We start from the raw sequence: 17920 nt of genomic DNA, 5'->3' as shown, positions 1-17920 counted from the left end.
ATTGACCCAATTAATCAAGACCTCTTTGTAATCTTAGATAACCTTCTTCACTATCCACCAAACCAACAATTTTGATATCATCCACAAATTTACTAACCATGTCTCCTAAATTCTCATCCAAATCATTTAAATAAATGACAAACAATAGTGGACTCAGTACCGATTCTTGTGAAACACCACTGGTCAAAGGCCTCTAGTCCGCAAAACAACCCTGCACCATCACCCACCATCTCCTGCTGTCAAGTCAATTTTGTATCCAATTGGCAAGTTTTCCCTCAATTCAGTTTGATCTACTTTATTACTTAGTCTACCATACAGAACCTTGTCAAAGGCTTAACTAAAGTCCATGTAAACAATGTTGCACTGCCCTCAACAATCTTTTTGGGTACTTCCTCAAAAAACTCAATCAAGTTTGTGAGACACAATTTCCCTTTCACAAACCCATGCTGACTACCCTTAATCAGTCCTTGCTTCTCCAAATGCGTGAAATCCTACCTTTCAGAATCACCTCGAACAACTTACCCACCACCGATGTCAGATTCACGGGTCTATAGTCCCCAGGCTTCTCCTTACAGCCTTTCTTAAATAAATGCACAACTTTAGCCACCCTGTAGTCCTCTGGCACATGACCAATGGTTATAAATGATACAAATATATCTGATAAAGGCCTCACAATTTCTTCCCTAACTTCCCAGAACATCATGGGATACACTTGATTATTCCCAGAGATTTATTCATCTTTATGTTTTCTAAAACCTCCAGAACTTCCTCTTCTGTAATGTGAGCTGTTTTCAAAACATCAATTTTTATTTCCCCAAGTTCTCCAGCCTCTATTTCTTTCTCCACAGCAAAAGCTGACACGTGATATTCATTTAGCATTTCTCCCATCTCCTGAGGTTCAACACATAGACAACTTCATTGATCTTTTAGAGGTCCTATTATCTCCCTAGTTGCTCTTTTGCTCTTAATGTTCACAACCTAAGGACTGCCTATACACAATTCTTACAATATATTATATATTAAATAATAATAACATCCTTTATAATTCACTTTAAAACTTTGTCAATAACTGAAGTAAGACTAACTGATGTAAATATCTCCCTTTAGAATCATGCCCTTTATTTTCTATTATCTCTCTTTGCTTTTGGGACAGAAATGAATCCCCTTATATTTCTCTACATGGAAATTTCATCTGCCATGAGTTTGCCCATTAGCTAAATTATCAATGTCCTTTTGAAGTTCTACCCATCCTTTTCCCAGTATACAATGCTTGCAGGTTTTGTATTGCCTGCCTAAGTCTAGGTCATCAATATTTATCAGGAAAAGAATGATTTCCAACACTAACATCTGGAGAACTCCACTGCAAATCTTTCTCCAGCCCAAAGAAAATCCATTAACCATCTCTCTTAGTTTCCTGTCACTCGGCCAATTATGTATCTGTGTTTCTACTGTCGTTTTTATACCATGAACTATAACTTTCCTCACAATTCTTCTGTGCAATATTGTGTTAATTGTCTTTTAGAAATCTTTGTGCACAGTACCAACAGCATTGCCCTTGTCAAATTTCTGTTGCCATTTCAAAAAACCATTGCAAGTTGGATAAACATGATTTTCTCTTAGAAAATCCATGCTGGCTCTCCTTAGTGTGGATTTGTCCACGTGACTCAGAGTGTGGGAGGTTATTGTTTATGGTAATCATCTTAGTTTTTCTCTGTATGTAGTCACCTATCAACCAGAAATAAAAAGGTAGATCCACTAGGGTAAAGTTTAATTTGAATACTTTATACTGCATTCCCTTGTTCACTTCTTTTAAACAAGCGTGTGACAATTTAAAATAAAATTACACATATGTTTAAAAATAGCACACTGAAAAATCTATGAGTATATTAGAACTTCATATTGGAAATTCACCAACAAAAAATACACCTGAAAGTGCTGAAAAGTTCACCATCTAGCAAAATGTATTCAGTAGTTGCGATTCACAGTCATATACCCGTCAACTCCAAGAACTGCAAACTGATAAATCATAACATTTCATTTATTAAAAGAGTGATCGCACATCCAGAAGAAGAAGAAAGGTCACAGAATTAATATTCCAATTCCTTGCTCCACATTATTGATGCATTTTCCATTTCAGCTAACTTAATAATCTTCATCCAAAACATGCCATTAATAAATAAAACATAGAACTGCGGATGCTGGAAATCTGAAAAAAAACAGAAATTGCTGGAGAAACTCAGCAGGTCTGGCAGCATCTGTACAGACAAAGTAAGGTTAACATTTCAAGTCCAGTGGCCCTTCTTCACAACATGCCATTATTGAGCTGTAAGATTAACCATCACTGTTTATGCTCATTGTAGTGATTGGAATGAGGTCAGCCGGGGACCTCATAGGATATGAGCTCCCTAACTGGGGCTGTTAACCTGATCCAATCAAGGAGTCCTGGCTGACAGATATAAATAGGTGCATTATAAGTTCTGTTCTCTCTCGCAACTGGCTCTAGGCTAGCTGGATCAGTGATGAGTACTATGCATGCGTAAATACTGGGGGACTTGATGACAGGATACCAGCCCCTGTGGAGTTATTTCACTCATGCTAGATTGAAATACTTTGATCCATTGCTAAAACTGACAGTGAAAAGCTTCCATACAATAAAATTTCTCTACATTTAAAAACACAACTACAAATTTGAAATGATCTAAATTTACTGATAGTGTGGGGTGTTAATTTTAGATTGCTAGGTGGTTTTGTGATGGATAGGATATAAGGTTTGTAGAGACAAATGGCCACAAAGTTGGCACTGTCAGGCTCCAGCTGAGCAAGCAGGGAGGAAAGCTGTTGTGAAACGTGTTTCCCATTGCACTCTTAAGAGAAAATCATGATTCTTTTCTATATTTAAACATGTACATAGCATTAGATTAGGTCATTTCAGTAATTGTTACACTAGAGGTCACGTAGTAAGCTCTTACCTACTCTAATATCCAACACCAAGTAGCAATTTTAATGCCAAGGGGAGTGTGACTTTGCGCAGTTTTCAAGAAGCTAGCTAAAAATACAATTCTTATTTTTCAAATTAAGTATTTGGTAAATAGCATGGTTTAATCTCATATTAAAATATTCAAAGTAGTAATCAGGTGCTGCACTTTACACCACACAGCTATTGAACCAAATCTGTCAGTAGTACATTTGAATTTGGAACTACAATAAGCCCTTGGTTATAAAAATGAGCTTTAAGTGTGGTATCGATTTGATTTAATTCAGTTTATTTGTGCTATTTGAAGAAGCTGCCTATTTACATGTTTATGAGTTTGCAAAGTTAAATTGCCTCAAGTTTAAATGCAAGCTTGTTTTGCCCATTTAGGAAAGGTTAGTTAAAAAAAAACGTTTGCCACCAGCATTTGTAAACAAGGACTGTGTTATGTTATTGTAGATTCCAGACCAGACAGACAGCGTGCCTTTCAGACAGTTGCGTGACCACAAGACATGAGACTTTCTGGTAAGGAACTCACCTTGTCATCAGTCATTCTATCTGGGCAGTGGTGTCAATGTAGTTTTTCTTAGTCCGTCAGTTCAGTATGCGTGATGAGCAGCATCATTGGTAAACACAGAAACCAGAGTATGGGCTAAATCTTATGAAATTCTGGCTAAGTGTATGTTTCATGCAGTTTCATGATGGGTTTCTCACCCATGATGGGTCTAGCAATATTTCTTGCTATGTCATCCCAAACTCATCTCATGCACTGAATGGCCAACTCCTGCATTCTACGTTTCCAAGCTTCAGGTCACTCAGTCAATCCCGTTCTCTCATGCCAGAAGAATGCAGCCTACAATAGGGCAGAGAACATCCAGACAGATGGTGGGGTGCCTGACATTTGGTTCCTCAGAATACACAAGTAGAGAATCCCGGTCCTCACAGGAAAAAATCAGCATCATTCTGTGGGACCTCTGATACATCCTGCCAATGGAGCAAGTATCATTCTCCATTCCAGTGAAGTTCCCACATTAACCCTGCTGTCAGTGTCATTCATTGCACACAAATTATAACCCTTGACTACAGTGTCTTCTCTCTTTTGTGTCTTTCAGATTCAAGTAGGATGTCCACTGTGTCGGCAGTCAAGTGGGCTGCCCCAAGAAAGGCATTTCAGCTTCTTAGAGGAGGAGAGCTCAGAGACTTCAGTGGCTGCTTCCTGCACCAGAGACTCGGGTTCAATACCACCTACGGGTGACTCTCTGTGTGGAGTTTGTACATTACCCCTGTGTCCGTGTGGGTTTCCTCTGGGAGCTCTGGTTTTCTCCCACACTCCAAAAGAAGTGCAGATTAGGTGGACTGGCCATGCTATATTGCCCATAGTGTCCAGGGATGTGCAGGCTAGGTGCACTAGCCACCGGGTTATAGGGATAGGATTGGGGCGGGGGGCTTAGTGGAGAAGGTCTGGTTGGGATGTTCTTTGATGGGTTGGTGTGGACTCGATGGGCCAAGTGGCCTGTTTCCACACTGTAGGAACCAAACCTCCAAGACCAAAGGGCTCCAGTGTGGGGCAGGCATCCTGCACTCAAATGGTGAAGCCTGGGACAGCACTTAATGAAAGAACAAAACACATATTGTGAGTACATTGGTAATGTAGGTGACTCTTCACTACAAATAAAGTCTGACCTTTGTTAAAACATGCTTAGAGTGTTACAGAAACCTGTTTGCCTTATGTCTGTGTGGCCCTCACTGTAACTGTTGCTCAGTGAGGTCAGACATCAGTTCACATGCTCCATGCAGTTAACCCCAGCCTGAGAAGCTATTGCATCATGTGCAGACAATGTCAACATCACTTTTAGAAGGGACTCTGGCAACTAGACACCATTTGTCCGGGTCCCCCAGGCCTGGTGTGGCATCACTGGCCCCAGTCAAAATGTGTTGCTTTTGTATGAAATGCTCAGCAATGTTGAGGCCTGGGAGATGTACAGCCTCACAGTGAGACAGTGCATCAGGGTCATCAGGGTCACCAGGGACCAGGAGCCTGCAGCTGTGTCCTCTGCAGTGAGTGGGTCAACGTGTTATTGCCCCCTCGAAGGGTATCACATCTCTGGGTTTTGCAGCCCCCTCCCTCACTCTTACCATGCCCACTCTAGTTGAGGTTGTAGCTATTTTCTTTCCCAAAGCTCAGTTTGCATTTCCAAGATGGTGGAGCACTCCTCAGAAAGAAATTTCCAGGCTCCACCTTGACTTGCCAGTGTGGCTCCGAATATCCAAATCCCTTTCCTGGTAGGCCCACAGGCTTCACACATCCTCAGGTCCCTACCTAACCTTTGTATAAGAGCCTAGACCTGCTCACACTTCACCCTTAGCCCCTGGCATATGAGGTGACCATGCCAGGTATAGTTATACACTGTCCTAACCCAGAAAATAATCCTTACAATCAATAAACTCTAATCCTGTATGACACCTCTCCCATCCATACTTTACCATTCTACCCCCTTTTCATATCTATTTGCCTCCTTTATAATGGACATGCCCTCTCTATCCCAGCCCCCAATGCCCAAGAATACATTCATCATTCTCCTTCCTAAAGCAGAAGCCCAAATCTCCTCCCACGAAGCCCCTTACCCTTTGCCTTTATCAACTGATTGACACAGTCAATTGAGTGACCTAAGCAGACAGCCCTGGACAAGTAGTCCCCAGGAAGCCTGTACATCTCCTCATGTGTTTCAACGCTGACCCCTGGATTAACCACTAAGGAGCCAATAGGCTGACAGACATACACTTTCTGGACCAGAGCAACATGAGATGTCTTGACTGGTGGCCTGGTGCCTGGATTGAGCTCAGAGGTTCTTTTGACTGAAGGGTGTCCTCATGGACTTCACGAAGAACCACTCCCCTTAGCGTTTGAGACATTGTCATTTGCTTGCAGCAAATGCTCTGTGGTTTTTTTCCACATAGAATCCCTACAGTGTGGAAACAGGCCCTTTGGCCCAATAAGTCCACACTGACCCTCGGAGCATCCCACACACACCCATCCCCAATAATCCATTTAACCTACACATCCCCAAACACTATGGCAATTTAGCATGGCCAATCCACCTAGCCTGCACATCTTTGGACTGTGGGAGGAAACCAGAGCACCCAGAGGAAACCCATGCAGACACGGGGAGAATGTGCAAATTCCACACAGACAGGCGCCTGAAGGTGCAGTTGAAGCCAGGTCTCTGGTGCTGTGAGGCAGCAGTGCTGCTCCAAATGTCAAAAAAGGGTTTCATCTGAATTATCATGTGATTCTCCTTGAGGTCTCACCACTGCCCACATGATTCAAGGACCCTATAAGTTTCTGATCTTTATGATATGAATTAGTGAACTAATATATCATGCAGCACTTTAAACCATTTCATCATGGCTGTTTGGGCCTAGAAATTACGTCATTTTTAAAATGGTTTTTGCCCCAGTGATGCTGATAAAGAACTACAGAAATGATTTTCACCTGTAATATAATATGTGAATTAAGTACATGGCCATTGAGTTGAGTATCATTATAAGTCAGAGAATAATCTATTTTCATGATGAATGTTACAGTTAACTTCACTATTGTTGGGTTACTTTGCATTCTGCAATTTGTATTATCTACTAAAAGTGAGGCATGTTGAACATTAATGATGCCCAATATGTTACAAGGTATCTCCAGGCCTTTTTTGATTTTGTTTTCAAATTTTGTCTGCCGGTGATGGTGATGGATGCTGAGGCATGTTTTTTAACATGACTTAGTTGCTTCTAAATCACCTGCTTCTGGGTGCAAGTCACATTCCAGGGCTTGAACCCAAAATTCAATGCTGACATTTCAATGCAGTACTGTGGGAGTTTCGTATTGTAGGAGATGGATAAGCCATTAAACTGGCTGTATGCATTGGTGAGAAAGATCCCATTGCACTATTTCAAAGAAGCAAAGCAGCCACAGTCCCATTCTCGGATTGGAGAGAAACAACTGAGGGTCACCACGTAAGGTTGAGAAGGTGGACCTTCATGGTAACCTCAACTGAACGTGCACTATTGGCATCAGTCTGCATTACAAATAAAGCATCTAGCCAACTGAGCTAACCAACCAACCAAAGAACAGCAGGAGGAATTAGATCCAGTATCCAGGCCAATGAACATCAAAAAACAGATTATGTGATCTTTATCACATTGCTGCTTGTAGGGGGTTGCTGAGTTCAAATTGGCCATTGTGTTTCCTTCATTACAACAACGACTACACTTCAGAAAGTAATTTATTGGCTGAAAACTCCTTGAGATCTCTAGTGTTCATGAAAGGTTCAATGCAAATGCAAGTTTCTTTCTTCCCCAGCAATCTTTTGCTATTTCACCCCATAGTTCATTCATCATGTGAGCCTATATAAATGTCTTGGTGATTGAGGGATATGACAGCTGACCCTAATCCTATTCTGTATAGCAATCACATTTATAATTTTCAGAGGTCAGCTGCAACATTCATACTGCCACCTAGTCATGATTACACAGCTCAGCACAGAATCAAAACCAACCTTGAGACTTTCCAGTCTGCATTGCGTAATATTACACATGTGCATTTTCCCATTGAAATATAGAAACTAAGATTTGGAGTAGGCCAAATGTTGCTACTATATGGTAGCAGCATGAATCAGTTAGCTTCATCTGTTGCTCAAATTGTAGCGATATTTTATAATTCAGGGTAAAGTGAGCTAGACTGAGCACTTTTTCAGGACCAAATGTGATGGCCTTATGCCTGTTCACACGTTGTAATGATATACAATGAGAAGTGATCTAATCAGGTTTTGATGCGCCCTAGCTTAGCATCAAATAACGTAAGGTTGTTGAAGATGTCCATTTTGTAGTGTGGAATTGCAGATTTTCCAATGTATATATTGACCAGTAAGGTGCATTTGCAGTAGACAGCTGTAGGGAATGCTCTGACCAATTTCGCAGCTAGGATATTGAAAGAATCATAGAATCATACATTCCCAACAGTGTGGAAGCAGGCCATTCAGCCCATCAAGTCCACACTGACCATCCGAAAAGCATCCCACCCAGACCCACCCCCTGCCTTTATCAGCATTATTCAAAGTAATAAATGTCTTTTGACATTCCCGATGTGAAGTAACCAATAAACGTTGATTAAAACATAGATGCATTATGGAGCATGTACACATTGGGTTCCTTTTAATTTGGACATTGCTTAAAAGTTGCTATTTTGCAGGCAATTTTCTGTTAGACTCCCCAGGTAGAAATATCATGTTAAAACCTGACCCCACTTCATGTCTGTATTGGAGCAATTTAACACATGCATAAACATTTATGTTCACTAATATGTGCTGTACTAATAGTTGGATCTATGTTATTTAAATACATTGTAAGTTTATTGACAGGTTCTTAATCAAAAACCATTGGCTGTGGCTAACAATGTTAGAGGTAAACATCTGACAGTGTACATTCTATTTATGCTGCCTGTTCTTTTTAACTGATTTCTAGCAGTGAGCACTTAATGGCGTTGTTTATTTGCTGTAGCAGGGCTGATAATGTTGCCTGGTGCTACTTAAAGAGAGGTGCATCTCTTAAAGGAGAGATACATTGAGGCAGCAAGTAGCAGTGGAAGCTTTCTTTTTGAAATGTGAATCTGGATTGTGGTATTTTGAAGAATGACTGAGCATGTGAGAGCAATGAGCTTAACAGGCAATGTACGGGAGCATTTTATTCAAGATTTGAACAGAAGGAGGGATGTCATCAGCATGGCAGGATAACCCCAGGAGACAGTGGAAACTAACTACAGGTTCAATTCCAGGAGTATTTTTCCAAACAGATGTTGAGGAAAATATTTAACAATCTGAATCAAAGTTGTGAAGGTGAGAGTGTTAATCTTCAATGTGCATAAACTACCAGTTACATCACTGGCCCCATTCACTGTAAATGCACGACCTCTATCTCCTTTCTACTAGAAATCTCCTTTAATCAGTGTCCAATCCATCAATTCATATTCTTTACCTTCACCTCACGCACTTCGTGCTGTTGTAAATCTCATACCCACAGCTCACAGTTCACTCATACTGACACAGAGACGCAACCATGAGAACATGTTACATTGCATTTCACTAACACATTTCTCACTGTCTTTTAGGAGAAAGTGACACTTAAGATGAAGCAGCAGCAATGGAAGATGAGTGTTCCTGCATGTTTTAACCTGCATGGAAGAGTGTGCTGATTTCAATGGGGGAAGGCATCACTGAGAACCTGACCACAAGGAGGTCGAAGATGTTTTTTTTTAAATTCACTTGTAGGACGTGAGTATCACTGGCTGGATCAGTAGTTTTGCCCATCCTTAGTTCTCATTGAGAAGATGATGGAGAGCTGCCTTCTTAAACTGCTACCATCTATGTGCTGAATGATGATGATGATGATGATGATGCTGTTATCTGTATGTCTAATCTCACTTCTCCCACATTCCACAATTTGTCATGACTGAGGAGCTGAAATGGTGTATGTACCCACTTCTTACCTGTTCCCTCCCCTCAGGAAAACCCTTATCCTCGTCTCTTTTTCCTTTCAGGTACCCAGTCCGAGAAGAAAATGAGGTTGAGCCAATCTTCAAATCGTAACAAGCAGATTCGAGATTGCTGCTGCATATGTTTTGGATATGTTAGGGAAAGGAGAGAAACCACATGCAAGTATAGAGGAGTCAGGGTGGGAGGTAAGGATAGTCCCTGTATCAATCCACTGGAGGGTGACATTGCACAGGAACACTGCTGAGGAGAGCCAGCTGAGGATTTTATTAGACCAAGTGACTGGAGAAGGCAAATAAATTACTTCGTGCACAGAAAGCTTGCCAGAAACCCTGTACAAAATGTTAAGGAGTCCAGCTTCAACTGAACATAGGCCTTTCCACAGAGTCTGGAATCCATCCTTTACATTGGGATTTGTTGTTTTTCCACCAACACATCACTGGAACATATTGTCTGATTGGATGTCGCAGATTGCATTGCAGTGCAAATGCAGTTTCCATTAACAGTCTGAGTGCTGTAATGGGAGCTCAAGCTGCCATTGCTGTGGCCATTGATGTTCCAAGGGATTCCCAGTGTGCCATGGCAGTCCATCGATTTGCTCTTCAATGGATCGATAGGATTTCTGAGAAAATGCTCCGTGGAAGTGACAGTGGCTTCAGATGTGGGGGGTAAATTTGTCACGATGGTAGTGTTGCTGCTCTCTCCCACCTCTGCTACTCCATCTGTGTCCTTGTTGCTGCCTGGCAGTGAGTTAGCCCAAACCCCGCTGCCACACCAGGATGATGGAGTACAAAGGAGGCCCATCGCGGCCCAAACTCTTCCATAGTGACCTCCAGAGACATCTTCGGCCACTTCAGTTGAAGGACAGCCATGTTGTAACGTCTGGGAAGCACGTCACTGGAGCTTTGCAAGAGGTACATAAATGAACACGCAAAAGGTGGTTTTTTTATTTGTGTTTAGGATGCCAACTCTGAACTCATAATTGCATGAGATTGTGCATTTCCTTGTGACTTTTACTTTTGAACCGTTGGAAATATGTTCCCCCCCACCCCACAGTTTTCTCATCTCTTAATGAAGGTGTTCATCTTCCAGGAAACGACTGTTCACAGCCTTCCGGAGAAAGCCAGGAGAGACTGCGGGCCATTTCTTCCTTGAAGGATGGTGAAATCAGAATCCTTGAATTTTTTCTTTAAATCAGAGGCAGAAAATTTATTTTTAAGCAAGGGAGTGAAAAGTTTTCAGGGGTAGAAGGCAATGGGCATTTGAGTTAAATTAAATCAATCACAATGTTATAGATTGGCCGAACAGGTTTGAGGGGCTGAGTGGCCTACTCCTGTTCCCATATTTATTCTGAATTAGCTATCTGAACCTGCAGATTCTGCCAGAGTTCTATTTTGTGTGAGTCTGAACACAGCAATATTACAGATTCCTCCATGACTCACCAATCCCTTTCTCAATCTTTCAGTTTGAAGCTACTTTTGCCAAGCATCTGCAAGATGTACTTGAAATTTTTGGGATCTTAAATGTGTTGAAAATGATTACCTGATCATTGCACTCTTTTTGTGTTTCTTTAGGCTGTTCCTAAAATGAGGAAACAAGAATAAGCAGTGTCACTGATCCAGGGAAGTTACTTCATTAAATTACAATAACTGCCTGTTGCACACATTAGCACAGACACCAGCACCTCAAGGTTATAATTAGTGAGTTTCAGGAAGGGGCCACTGGTTAACTATCAGTCATAATTCTGTAGAAGCAAGTGAAGGTGACAGGTTGTAGAAACATGCGGCTGTTCTGTCAGACAGAACTATGGACACAAGCTTTTATCCTCACAGACTAAACTTCAGCTCAGAATTAATCTGGAAGTGAACAGCTTTCATAAGGTCTTTTGAGACCACTGTTAGTAAATTTACAGAAGACAGAACATACCCAGTGTCATTGTGGTCACACTAGCAGACTAACATTATTTTGGACAACGTTAGGTATCACCTAGAATAGACACCCTATTGAAAATCTTTTAAAGCCCACCAAGCTGAGAGGCATGTCTCTGAGATGTGAGAGGAAATGTTATCGCCAAAATAGCCAAATATACCTGCTGCCTCAAGGATTTACAGATTGCCTGAAAGCAAGCAATGTTGGCAGCCACTATTTTGTCAAAAGCAAGTGCAGCTCTGTGTCCCTTCCTTCAGGAAAATGCCACAATCGCCCCAACAGGGGCTACAGATTAACCCGCAATCAGACAACTGTTCACTCAGAAAGATTCAATTAAATGCAAACAGCATCATAGGGCTGCACTATAAGGATGGCATATTCCTCACCATCCCACCAGTTGAAAGCACTGTGGGGTGCTGGTTGGCAGGGTTGAGTAGGCAGAAACATAACTGCCCCACAGCTATTTAGCATCCAACATCAGGAAAGCCAACCTCAGAGAACAGCACCACTAAGAGCAGTGGCCACTGCTGGTACTACAATCAGGTTCAAGGAGGCACACTGCATGGAATTCAGCTCAGCAGATGTGCTAGGGTCTCTCTGGGTTCCAAGTTGACAGGCTTGGGAGGTTGGGTGGTGTTGGAAGGTTTGCAAGGCCATAGTAGAAAGGGACCCTTTGGAGGCATGGATCTGCATGTGGAAAGATTGAGTGAGACCCTCCAATGAGCTTAGGGGGCCCATTAAGAAGGAAACAAGTGCTGCTTTGTCATGATCCTATGCAGGGAAACCTGTCAGGAAATCTATTGAAAAGTCATTAAATCTGAAACCTAACACCGTTTCTCTATCTCCACAGAGAGCACGGTGGCTCACAGCACCAAGGACTGGGGTTTGATTCCACCCTCGAGCAAGTAATGTCTGTGTAGAGTTTGAACATTCTCCCTGTGTCTGCATGTGTTCCCACAGTCCAGAGATGCGCAGGGTAGGTGGACTGGCCAGGCTAAATTGTCCGTACTCTTCAGGAACATGCAAGCTAAGTGGGTTAGCCATGGGAATTACAGGGAAAGAGTAGGAATGGGTTTGGGTGGGATGCTCTTTGGAGGGTTGGTGTGGACTCAATGAGCTGAATGGCCTGCTTCCACGCTGCAGGGATTCTATGAAGATACTGACCGACTTGCTGAGTGTTTCCAGCATTATCTGCTGTTTTCCTGGCATTCTGTGCCCAACCTTATTTACTAAGAATACTTCAATGAGGCTCGTGAAGCATAATCTAACTCAATTCACCAGAATGCTTTCATGACTAAGGTTGGAGGAGTGCACTGTCTTTCTGCTGTCTCACAATTCCATAGGTCAAAACATAAATTAAATTTAATAAATTTAATACCTGCTTCCTAATATGGTCTAAGATAACAAGGTGTAGAGCTGGATGAACACAGCAGGCCAAGCAGCATCAGAGAAGCAGGAAGGCTGAAGTTTCGGGCCTAGAATCTTCTTCAGAAATGGGGGAGGGGAAGGGGGTTCTGAAATAAATAGGGAGAGATGGGGAGGCGGATAGAAGATGGACAGAGGAGAAGATAGGTGGAGAGGAGACAGACAGGTCAAAGAGGTGGGGATGGAGCCAGTAAAGGTAAGAGTAGGTGGGGAGTTAGGGAGGGGATAGGTCAGTCCAGGGAGGACGGACAGGTCAAGGGGGCGGGAAGAGGTTAGTAGGTAGGAGATGGGGGTGGGGCTTGAGGTGGGAGGAGGGGATAGGTGGGAGGAAGGACAGGTTAGGGAGGCAAGTATTAGACTTATAATAACGAGATTCATCAACCCTGGTGTCTTTAGTAAACACAAAATCGTTGACTTATTATAAAAAGAACTTATTAAATGATGATGCAAAACAGGTTAACATACTTAGCTTGTAATGTTAAAACATAAGTGTTTACCCCTTTAAATAATCCAAACCACACACAAATAAACACGGGGATTCATTTTGGGAAAAAAGAAATGTTTGGTCACTTAAATGTTAGCTGTTGAAGGCAAATGAAAGGATGAAATGCAGAATGTACAAATGGTTGTCCATCTGACACACACAGACAGATGTCACCAAACACAAACAGATACCTCTTGGATTCTTTCCAACTCCAGGAGACAGTGTTGAGAATTCTGACAGTAACTCTTCGGAAGGACAGTGAAGGTTCAGACTGGATCACAGCTCAAGGTACCAAGCTGGACCCACAATGAAAGTTCTTTCAGAAACAGAACAGCTGAGCTGGACAGAGATAGTAGGAACTGCAGATGCTGGAGAATCTGAGATAACAAGGTGTAGAGCTGGATGAACACAGCAGGCCAAGCAGCATCATAGGAGCAACAAGGCTGACGTTTCGGTTTTCTGATGAAGGGTCCAGGCCCGAAACATCAGCCTTCCTGCTCCTCTGATGCTGCTTGGCCTGCTGTGTTCATCCAGCTCTACACCTTGTTAGCTGAGCTGGACAGTTCTTTTTTCCCCAGGCTGGTCACCAACTGAAAAATCAGAAAAAAATCTTCCAAGCAGAAACTGTAAGCTGACAACAGTAAATTCAAACAGCGGTCCGCAGTAAACAGACAGCTACCACAAGATATGAATTTCAAGAAATGCCTTCTTAAAACACATTTCCAATGACTTTTCATTGACATCTTTAAAAAAGGTCAGGGTATCCAGATTCCTTCAAATTCAACTCCAGAAAAATAATAAATATGACCATAACACCATAACAATTCACACAGAAAATTGAATCTACATAGAACATAGAACATAGATCATAGAACAGTACAGCACAGTACAGGCCCTTCGGCCCACGATGTTGTGCTAAAATTTTACCCTAAACTTAAGGCCTATCTAACCTCCAACACTACCTTATACTATCATCCATATGCCTATCTAATTGCCACTTAAATGCCCCAATAAGGCCGACTCCACTACCCTCTGTGGCAATGCATTCCACGCCCCTACCACTCTCTGAGTAAAGAACCTACCTCTGATGTCTCCCCTATATTTACCTCCACTCACTTTAAAACTATGCCCCCTCGTAATAGCTACCTCCATCCTAGGAAAAAGTCTGGCTGTCCACTCTATCTATCCCTCTGATCATTTTGTACACCTCTATCAAGTCACCTCTCATCCTTCGTCGTTCTAAAGAGAAAAGCCCTAGCTCTCTCAACCTTTCCTCGTAAAACCTTCCCTCCATTCCAGGCAACATCCTGGTATACCTTCTCTGCACCCTTTCCAATGCCTCCACATCTTTCCTGTAATGAGGTGACCAGAACTGGACACAATACTCCAGATGTGGCCGAACCAGGGTTTTGTATAGAGCAGAGGCTCGTTTCAAACAAGTCCTTAGAAAACCAGGAATCAGAAGAATTCAGCAAATGGTTTATTATAAGCCAAACAATATTGCTCCAGTAATTCCTGTTGCACCACATTTGCAACTCGATATTATATACACAAAAGCTTCTAAATCACTTTCTTTTCAGTCGATGTATAATTTCTCTCATGTAATCCCTTTAAAGTGTCATTCAGAAAGTTCAATTTGACTAAATCTGTGTTTAATTCACATTTCTTACATGATACAAACAGTATCATTCTATAATTAATCAGCTAATGGAGAAACTGAATGAGTGTATAATCCATTTAACAGGACTGCATTAGTGCAGCGTTTCGTCCTTCACAATATTTAGGGTTTTCTTTGACATAGTAATGATGATAAAGCACTTTCTTTTGTGATCCATCTCATGACACTTCAGCTTCTCCCATTTTCCCAGATGATTTTATAAAACACACACACACACAAACCCCTACCTTTGGATTTTTCCAATCCAGCTGGTCGGAGATATTATGGCACACCTCTCAAGTAAGTAGAACTTAAACGCAGGTCTCCTGGCTCAAAGGTAGGGACACAGGTGTTCTGGCTCAGATGTAGGGACACTACCACATGTCATGGCAGGAAGAAGTGAGCTTGTTGAATCAGGGATTAATTTTGGATTTAATCATGCATTGCAAGCCAGTTAGTAGGATCATGGTTTGAAGTAAAAACATTTTATACGGCATATTTTGATTGCTTTCATTGGTTGATGCAAAAGGACCTTTTCTTAATTTGACATCTTAGTTACCTGCTAAGTAAATGTTTCATTGATATTGATTTTAATTTGTTTGTTACAGTAAATGTCCTAGAATCTGAAATCCTGTCCCTCAGTTACTTCCATCAGTTACTGAGAAATTAATCTGTTTTAATAAGTTATCAGTCCATATGGAGATCACGAAAAGGTATATTATTAAAATACATACTATTATTAAACATTGAGAAAATTGACATGGCAAAATTCCTTTAAAGAGAAAATTAGCACGAAGCTACAAAAACAGAATAATTGGATCCCTTTTACTTACTTTTCATTTTTGAGTAACTGCACTTAAATTACATGTTTTGGTGACATTGTTGACAGAAGTAACTAAAAGAAGTGAATTAAACACAAAAGCAAAACCAAAATCCAGCAGTGAAAACAAAAACAAATGCTGGAAATGCTCAACAGATCAGGCAGTATCTGTGGACAGAGAAATCGATGAAAGCAAAGTTAATGTTTCAAGTTGATAATCTTTCATCAGAAACTTCTCCTGAGGTTCTGGCTCTTCCTGATCCACTGTCTCCAGGTTAGAGAGCCACATTGTTGTACACTTCATCCGCTGCTTCACCTCAGTCAATCAATCATATTTTCACTCCCATAGGTGCCTGCATAGTTGAAAGAGATGCTCACTTCCCCATACTCTTCAGAGTTCTCATCCCTCAGCTGCCTCAGATGCACATTCAGTTAAAAGTGGGGACCTGGGAGGCAAGTCTTCCCTGATCGCCTCACCATTCCTGTACTTGCTTTTCCATATTGTACATCCTGGATGCTTAATTTGTGAGAATTTCCTATCCCATCCTCACCTTACAATTGTTCTTGGACTTCAAGAATTACACGAACAAAATAAACACAACACTGATTGTGTCTTAAATTCGTTCTTACGTAATTCTTTTCCAAATACAAATCTCCTGTGACGTGTTCAGAATTTAAACAATTTAAACAACACAAAGCCTTCTAACAAGTTGACTGTAATATGCACAAATTACAATTAAGTCTCTGTTATCCCCTTTTGAATCTCAGATACGGGTTTCATGAGAATTCCAGATGCTTGGGATCTGGATGATGGAGTCTTTACAGGTATTAGCAGTTGGAAGGGTATACCAATGTTTTTTTTTATTTTTAAAACACATACTTTCATCTTGCAGCATCAATGAGCCGGGTCCTTCCAGCCACAAGCAGTATTTCTCATGCACTCAGCAGATTCAAGTAATCATCACCTCTCCCACCCTTTCCACAGCCTGCTATTCCTCACGTATGTCAAATGTTGGGGAGATCACTGTACCATTGTTCAAACTCCTCCACAACTTGACATGAAACTTAAAAAAAAAGCCCCAGTTTAAATCCCTGTATGATTTTTCTATAACCTACAACCATATATACACCTAATTGTTGCTGGTGCTGATTATAGACCTGGATCTAGAGATGACAAATCTCTGTGCTTCTCCTGACTTCAGTGACTGCACTCTGGTATCATTTTTCTTATCTGGTACTCTTTGCTTAATGATTCCTGTCACAAATATCTCAAAAACATCTCCTGTTGTCATCCTGCTGAATGAACCAATCTTTAACACCCCTTTTTTTTTTAGTTTACTCCACTCCGTGGCCTCGACAGGACTGGACAGACAATGATTTTGCTTCCGTAACAGTAAACTGTACAATCCTTACCTCATGATAGGAAATGCCTGACTCCAGGATTGATGGATGTGTGAATGCTCCTTCAGTACTATTGTCTCGTCCAGCTTATCGATCACATCAGGCAATGATACTTACCTTGCATCATATTATCTGTGATAATATTACTTCCAGTCTTCTAATGAGCCAAAAGCTCAATTGGTTCATCCATCTGCAAAGTTACAATTAACTCCTTCATACCTGTGTAGCTATGCATGTTGCATTGAGGTCAGGCTATTCATGTTTACAGCTCGAGGTCATGTCCATGATTTGAGGGGTTTTTAGATCCTAAGATTTTATTTTCAGGGATAGATGTGAACAACAACATAGTTAATAATTCCACTCTCCAGTAGCATAATAGAATAACAAATAAATGCTCTGGCAAAGAGCAACCAAAAGACCCCATACTTCAGCAATTGGGTTTGTGACCTAAAAATGGTCCCAAGGCAAAAACAAAATTAAACTGGGCAGATTCAGCCTGAGGATCCCGGCTTATGACTGCTCATCCATCACTGGACTTTAGCATTTGTGTGCAGCCAACTGCTAGTTCTGTCTTTGGTAGAACCAGAGGCAAGAAACTAAGTGCAGTGGTGACTTTCATAACCCCTCGTAATGCAGGGTCACCAGCCCCTATATGTAACAGATTTAGAGATAACAAGGTGTAGAGCTGGATGAACAC

The 17920-nt window shown here is 41.5% G+C and overlaps 1 protein-coding gene across 1 annotated transcript in view; it reads left to right on the top strand.

The window, feature by feature from the left end:
* The first annotated feature begins 10026 nt into the window (after positions 1–10026).
* iftap (intraflagellar transport associated protein) overlaps positions 10027–17920 on the top strand; it is a 177659-nt gene continuing 169765 nt past the window's right edge. Inside the window, exon 1 of the mRNA XM_048607359.1 lies at positions 10027–10175. Coding sequence (XP_048463316.1) covers positions 10027–10175 — 149 coding nt within the window. The remainder of the gene's footprint in view (positions 10176–17920) is intronic.

The sequence above is a fragment of the Rhincodon typus genome, chromosome 17 (assembly GCF_021869965.1).
Source record: "Rhincodon typus isolate 14 chromosome 17, sRhiTyp1.1, whole genome shotgun sequence".
NCBI lineage: Eukaryota > Metazoa > Chordata > Chondrichthyes > Orectolobiformes > Rhincodontidae > Rhincodon > Rhincodon typus.
Note: the sequence above shows the minus strand (reverse complement) of the source record. Positions and strands in the feature narration are given on the sequence as shown.